Source organism: Phaseolus vulgaris, chromosome 3 (genome assembly GCF_000499845.2).
Source record: "Phaseolus vulgaris cultivar G19833 chromosome 3, P. vulgaris v2.0, whole genome shotgun sequence".
NCBI classification, from domain to species: domain Eukaryota; kingdom Viridiplantae; phylum Streptophyta; class Magnoliopsida; order Fabales; family Fabaceae; genus Phaseolus; species Phaseolus vulgaris.
This window is the reverse complement of record NC_023757.2, coordinates 51,623,837-51,631,314: the sequence shown is the minus strand read 5'-3', so window position 1 is coordinate 51,631,314 and position 7,478 is coordinate 51,623,837. Positions and strand designations below refer to the sequence as shown.

At 34.7% G+C, this 7,478-nt stretch overlaps 1 protein-coding gene across 2 annotated transcripts; it reads right to left on the bottom strand.

Annotated features, from left to right (window-relative positions):
• Nucleotides 1-2,844: 2,844 nt before the first annotated feature.
• On the bottom strand, nt 2,845-7,270 carry LOC137808614 (N-acylphosphatidylethanolamine synthase). Of its 2 annotated transcripts, none has more exons than XM_068609811.1 (5): nt 6,313-7,270; nt 6,100-6,227; nt 5,792-5,877; nt 5,566-5,703; nt 2,845-3,348 (listed from the first exon to the last, which is right to left on the bottom strand). In XM_068609811.1, the coding sequence occupies exons 1-5, from the start codon at nt 6,519-6,521 to the stop codon at nt 3,064-3,066; spliced, it is 846 nt and encodes a 281-aa protein (XP_068465912.1). In that variant the 5' UTR covers nt 6,522-7,270; the 3' UTR covers nt 2,845-3,063. The 2 variants fall into 2 exon arrangements, with proteins under 2 accessions (XP_068465912.1, XP_068465913.1); XM_068609812.1 differs by lacking the exon at nt 2,845-3,348 and adding an exon at nt 4,794-4,979.
• Nucleotides 7,271-7,478: the final 208 nt, after the last annotated feature.

Sequence of the window (7,478 nt, the reverse complement as noted above, 5' to 3'; positions counted from 1 at the left end):
AACAGCCTACAAATCAGGCTAACACCTTACAAATTCGGGCTGCACTCTGATAAATCTAAGAGCTATGAGATAAATCAACTAATATTATTTTATTGAAGATATGCGCTAGATAGACCCATGAAATAGTCCACTACTAAACACTATAAATAACCCTTCTACGCAAGAGTAAGAGATACACTTTTATCAATTACATCATAGACTCTTAATACAAAGTACTTACTTGATCGTTGGAGAACCTTCTGCAAGTTAACTCTCGATCAAGCACCAAAGAGTTGAAGGGCCAAGGAACACAAGAGGAGCATAAAAGGAGTGAAGGAGGATTGACCTGAGCACTATAGAGCGAATACAAAAAGGGCGAAGGAGGAGCGATCGGGAAATCAAGAACAACTGTTACTACTAATTCCAGTTCCAGATACTATGTAGGTCCCTTTTAATATATAGAATTACAAATGTTATAATGCCGAATCATTTGTTAAATGTTTTGTTTTTTCATGTTTTTACTTTTTAGAAAACTAAACACTCATTTTATAAGCAACAGTGAAACATGTATACTCTCTTTAAAAATATATAATGGATTAAGATTGTGAACTTATTTTTTTTAACAAAACTTTTATTGATCAAAACCTCAACTCAGTGGAAAATTACAAAGCAAACAACCAAAAAGGTTTAAATTTCCATATAGAAGCAAAACAAAAGAATTACAAAGAAGAAAAGTAAACTAGGACTAGAATGTGTTTGCTCTTCTAAAATGCGATCCAAAAAGTTAAGATCGTGAACTTTAAACTAATAAATTTTTTTACATATTGTTTTGAAACAATATTTGCATATTACATTTATTATTCAAATCATACCAACCAATCTAAATGATATAGATAAGCTACAATAATGTGTTCTTAGGATATTTCCATTGTAAAGATTATATATAGGATTATTATAAGTTTAAGAATCTTAGGAAATGGAGTAACATCAACAAGACTTACTTATTGTCACATAATCCATTTTACTCTCATCTCAATTGGCAGTGTCACAGCAAACAAAATTGCTTTTCTTGGCTGTGGTACTCACTTAGATCTGTACATGTGCATTTTTTACAATCTCAAGAATCTTTTAACCAAAATGGATGCCCACCATGTGTTTGATGGAAAACACTTGTTGTAGCCATTCTGAACAGGACTCCCACAACCACATCTAGCACCTTTTATTGCATTTCCTATACACGCTAGCTTCTCAAAATATATCTATCATGAGTCTGTAGATCGTGCGAGAATCTTTAAGAGTGTATTGCATTTCTGTTTTCAAATCTTGAGTTCACACGATTGGATTCAAATTTGTGATCAGGCATGTGTAAGTGTTCATTAATTGTCAATTCATCAAAATGTAAGAGATATCTTTCTTATGATATTTTTTTATTTGTTTTTAACGAATTTGTGATATTGAAAAAGGATTTCTCAAGTGGACCTAGTTGTAGGGTTCTACAAGAAAAATTCAAAATTCTTGTAGTGTTCCAGCTTGAGGGTCAAGGGCCTGCAACTTTTTTTGAATGGGTATATTTGTGATTAGGCTGAGATCTCTAATGTAAATTGATTCATTAAAAAACACTCAAATATATTCAATAAAGAAAACAAAGAATACAACCTAATTATTTGTAACCATTATTATATCACAAATAATTTAACCTATTTTTATTGACAGATTTAAAAGGCAAACAATGCAAAAAAAACAAAAAAGAAAGTGCTATTTGGTAATGTACAAGATTGCTGATACATCATGTCAAATTCAAGGTGTAATGCTACACCATTTGCGACAACAAATACTGACCAAACACTCTTTAGTTTCCAGTTGCAAAAAAGTTTAACACAACAGAAGCTGTGCTCTTTATTGAGCCAAACCAATAAGATTATAGAAGGCAGATAGCTACTGTTCATTGCTGTTTCTCAGAAAACTGCAAACTATTTAAGGCCGAAATTGATCAAAGAAATATCTCAGCGGTGCCAAATGTATTTGAATTTGGAAGCCTTTTTTTTACCAAAGAATATAACACCAGACAACACGAAAATACTTTTTCTATTTTTAAAAAGATCTATGGAACATAACAAAGCAATAGATGGAATATTATACGGACAATTTTTTAATCCCACATACCAAAATGCTCATTCATACTTTCACTTTTATTCTGCTATACCACAGATTTTTTTTCAAAACCACATTTACAACAACTTAGTTTTATGAGTAACTTTTTTTATATTTGTCGTTAATAGAGCATAAATGAACTGGATAAAACACGTCATTTTTTCCCTCAAAAGCCAAAGTCAGCTATTACAACTCTCGAAGTTTTTCTATAAGCCTAGAAAGTTAATTTTAACTTGTTAAAAATATTTTTTTTTCTTCTCTTGTAAGTGTTTGTTAAGACATTTATTATTTATCTGAACTGGCTGTAAATCTTATAACTAGATCATGCATAACATTGAGTGTAAGTTTAATTTATAAATGCAACCATTAGTATTTGTTTTGCCCTACCAGAAGGCCCTACTAATGCATCTTCTGCTAACAAATTTTTGAATTTCTCTAACACAGAATGATATTGTCTGCCCTTGTTTTTCGGTCTTAGCAGTGAATTTATTAGCAAAAGAGAGAGTGATGATGGGGACCACAAAAGAAGGGAGCAAAGCAAATAGGACCAGCACCATGTGGACAAATAAATACGGACGATACGACAGACACATCATATGAAATGAAAACATGGATTAGGATATAGTACATCACACAGAAAGAAATGGCCTAGGTGATATTGACACTACTAAAATGCCAAGGATCAATGTCCATGCATGTATACACAACCCAAAGTTACCATGGACTCCAAATTTTTATTCTTCAAATGAAATTTTGGATTTTGGAATACAAAGCCCATCTAATTTTGGGCTGTACATCTACCCTACAAACTTGTATATATTCTACTGAATGAAACTTGATTTTAAGAAACCGAATAGTTCTGGCTCAACTATCAATTACAATAACAAAGAATGATTCAATATCTAAAACACCTTAATCTCTGACTCAACCTACCTATGACCTCAGAAAACTTTTACCAAAACACCTTAATCTCTCCATTGCAGCATGGATTTGCTCTGAAATTGTGGCGTAGAGACATCTTTGTGCTGCTTCATCCAAACCATCACAAGTGCTTGGCCATCCAGCAGTTGGGAATGACTCACTACGAGATTGGGAAATAGCCTTTTGCCTCATTGCTGGAAGGTCAAATTCAATTGGATCGCCAATAATAATGTCAACTTTCTTATTCCATAATGGTAAAGGAGGTCGTCTATCAAACATATATTTCTCTGGCATCACCTAGAAATATAATCAGAACCCAGCATTAAGAACCAGAATAAGCATACAACATAATAACTGTTCAATTATTAAACTACTAAGAACTATATAGATGATCAAAACCATGCAGAAAGAAAACCGTGAGGAAGCTTGCCTATTTACTATTGGACATCTATAGCGGTTATGTTGGGACAAAAGACACAGCATTGATAAAAACTGTATAATAAAAGAATTACTGAAAGCAGTCTGTCAGAAATCTACAAAATCACTCAAATTTACAAATATGTATCCCTAGTAACAATAAGACGATTTCTTAATGCAGATCAAGTCCCCGTAATGCAGAAATATTATTAGTGTGCCGCCTTCAGGCCAATATAATATTAAATTATGAAAATTCATCAGATATAGGACTACAGAAATCTTCATCTTTATCCTTAAAGAATTCTCACGACTTTAAACATAGCTATCAATCTTCATACAGTGGTGTAGTGGCTGGCCCCAAAAATGCTACGCACATATTGTTCATTTATGGCCCCTGAAGACTGAACTATCATAGACAAGAGGTGGGAATGAATCCATTCTAGCCTAGCCCGAGAGACCAAAAGGTGAAGAAGATTCCTTCCTTGCCCAGCCTCTTTGGATTTACACCAACGGTACATTTATGGTGTATTGAACAGAGAGAATAATAACAAGCTCATGTAAGTCTGAACTGACGAGAAGCATTCTGCTGACTTCCCAAATTTTGCCTAGTCCTTTATTGGTTGTAGAGTGGATATCAAGGTGACAAAGGTTCTAGTGATAAGGGAATAGGTTCTCAGCACTTGGGCAAACAATGCTTGGACAGCTCAATGCACCCTAGGTCCAAGCTACAAAAGGGTGTAGGAGTTTGATATTTAGCACTTAATCAAGCCACAATTGAATGACTCACAGTGAGGAAGAATTAACAATAAAAAGGCAACAGTCTTGATGTGCCCCGAAAGTTAAAAATAAGAAAGTAAAGAGAACTAGACAACTCTGGGTGGATAAGTAGAAACACCACAACCTAAAGAAACCTAGTTGCATTCCTGCACACTCTAGAAATGGAGAACTGCGAGTGATAAGAATTCAGTTAATTGACCACTGAGTAAAAACCCTTACTTAGATAAGAATTGGGTACAACTGCAATAAGCAATCTGAATAAACTTCACTCAACTGAAAAAACTCCATGATCTTATAAACCAAGTCTTTCCTAACCAGAAAAAAAATATAATAAAAAGAAAAAACTCCATGATCTCATCAAGTCTTAACCAAAACAGACACAAAGTGGCCACAAACACACACAAGGTCTGCTTAAGAGAAGATTTTATTTCAGTGATGGGGGTTGGCGAGCCTCAAAGTTTAGAGAGTAATAGTGGGAGGGAAACAGAGGCACAACGGAAGGAAAGTAGGGAAAATCCTAAATTTCCGAAGGTCAGAAAAGTGGGCGGAATTTCATTTTTACCTGAAAATGACATTCAAACAGGGCCAAAAAGGGGACTTTTACCACCCATTGGCATTGTGCTACAGTAGCATGTCAAAATCTGTGATTTTGGTCTGAAATTTCAGCACTGATCCCAAAACACTTTATGAAGGAAGTTTGTAGCAGCCAAGGACCGCTCTCTGCTGCTACAGCACTACAATACCACTTTTGCAAGTGATCATCAAGACAATAACTACAAATTTATGTAGAAATAATTTGTTCTCTTGCTCGTGCTAATACAAGAATGCATATATAATCAATATGATTATAATTTATATTAAAACATGAACATTGTTATGAGCAATTTATAAATATAGCATAGTGAAAGCCTAGAGAAGGAAGCAAGCATGAGAAAAGAAGTCTTGGACAGAGCAAACATAGAATGTGTAGATATAATTAGAGTGACAAGTCATGTTCTCAACACTTATTTTTAACAATAAATAGTCCTTGAAACATTGATAAATGCTCAACGCTATCTTCATAGTTCCAGTTAAATGGTTATTTTGCAACATATTTGGTAGTAATATAAAAACTGTTTTCCTTGCAAGACAGTGCTGTTCATCTAGAGGATATAAAATGCTTCAATCCCAAATATGTCAACAATTGGAGACAGCTTATCATAGAGGCTTTCTTATTCCAACAGACTGATAAATTGACAGTGCTACAACTGTGGTAGAAAACGTAACTAGAAGTGTAGTAGGATATATAATTTTAGGAAAAGCAAAGAAGTTCTAACTTACCTCGTGAAAACCATGATGGAAAATTGGCAATACGATTGGAGTTATAGGTGCTCGAACAATTAGACTAGCAGTTCCCCATTTCAACCGCCTTATAGGTGCCTCTTCTTGATTCACCTTTCCTTCTGGAAAAGTATGCATCTGCCATAACAAATTCATAAATGATATATCAGTTTTACTTCAGCATTAAGCTTGTGAGGGAGAAAAGTATTAAATGTTACATAGATACCCATTCTCCATTCTTTAAGCGCTCAAGAGCTTCATTCATGTGCTCTTGATAAATTCCACCTCCTCTTGTAATAGGTATGCATTTCCCTGTGCAAGTTACCAAGTTAGAAACAGAAAAACAACAGTCTCCTATAAAAACAACTAGATATCCTTTTCAGCATATTTTGACGCATAATTTATGATAAGCTTCAACCCAAAATTGATCAAATATACAAAGGTTGGGGAAATGACAATAGCCTTTCCTTGCAAGATCAGTCCAGAAGAAATAACAATTTAATAATTTATCAATTACGAAATCAGTAGACTTACCAAGGCGAAAAATATAGGAATAGAGGGCATTCCTGAAGCATATATCTTCCGCAGCAAGAACCCATCGAGCCAACTTAGTATCAAAGATGGGAAAACCCTTAAAACCCCACATGAGCGGATCATCCAAGCTGCACCATTTGCATTCACAGATAAACACAAGAAAGAAAAAGAAAAAGAAAAAGAAAAAGAAAAATGAAGAGAGAGTGTGCTGACGTGGACATGTGATTGCTAACGGTGACGAGTGGGACACGGCTGGGTCTGGAGCGGACGAGGCGGAGGAGGGTGTCGGCGTTGTGAACGGAGGTGGTGTTGAGAACAGACGACACCGTTTTGGCGAAGGCGCCCACCACCGCAATCACAATTTTTCTGGGAATGCCTCGGAAGTGGTCCGTTCTCGCCGCCCACTCCATGGTGCGTGACATTTGACTTACCAACCTCACTTCACCACACTCTGCTTCTTGCCTTTAACACATCGCACTCTCTCTTCTAATTCTTACACCAAATTGCTTCTAAGCTAATTTCTTTTATACTAATCAAATATCTCTAACTAATTTCACTTTTTAATTTTTGTTTGCATCATTTATCTAATCCAGTAGTTATTTTTGTCAACTACTACTACACCTGCATATTTATTTTATTTTAAAATCGTCAACCGTTGTCTAATAATAATATCTTATTGAAAAAAATTACTGAAATACTATCTTATTTTTTATATATATATAGCTTAAAATGCTTATTTAGAAAGGTTTGCTGAAAAATTATTTTAAGAAAATTAATTTTGTGTTTGGAATAAAAAATAGGATATTTACCTAAGAATGTATAAAATTTAATTAAAAAAAATGTTATAGAAAGTAATTTTTAAGAAATTTGAATTATGAAATAAAATGCATAAGGTTTTGTTATTTGCATCGGAATTAAGTGAAGCAGAAGGATGGCAGTGATGCGAGTGTGCCTAAAGCTCCCTCTTCCACAAAAAGTGTTGCTTCTGCTTCCTCTTCGCTCTGCTTCGGCCACCACATCGCTGTATCTCAAGCTCTCCCTCTCATCGCATTTACTTCTTGAGATACATCTTCGCGCCTGAACCACCACAACAAGGATCATTCGCGCCTCTCACCTGTTCGACACAATATCTGTGAGCGACTTTCAAACTCATTTCTCCTCTTTTTTCGGTATTCCTCTTCATTATGATGCGCTATACATATACATTCTTTTTAGGTTTAGCAACATTATTTACTATAATATACCTGTTTATTGTTCGTGTTGAGAATTTAGTTTTTAAGAAATAAAATTCGCAATGATCCTTGATATGAATCACACCTCCAACCTAATGCCTTTCTGTTTTCTGATTGCGCGTGCAACATTTTAAGAGACTCTGTTTT

Bases quoted from the DNA above. Each gene is read 5' to 3' on its own strand.
- LOC137808614 (XM_068609811.1), bottom strand. From the start codon at position 6,521: ATGTCACGCACCATGGAGTGGGCGGCGAGAACGGACCACTTCCGAGGC. The intron at 5,878-6,099 runs GTAAGTCTACTG...TAACTTGCACAG, and splicing joins TTCCTATATTTTTCGCCTTG to GGAAATGCATACCTATTACA. The intron at 3,349-5,565 runs GTAAGTTAGAAC...TTATATTTCTAG, and splicing joins TCCATCATGGTTTTCACGAG to GTGATGCCAGAGAAATATAT.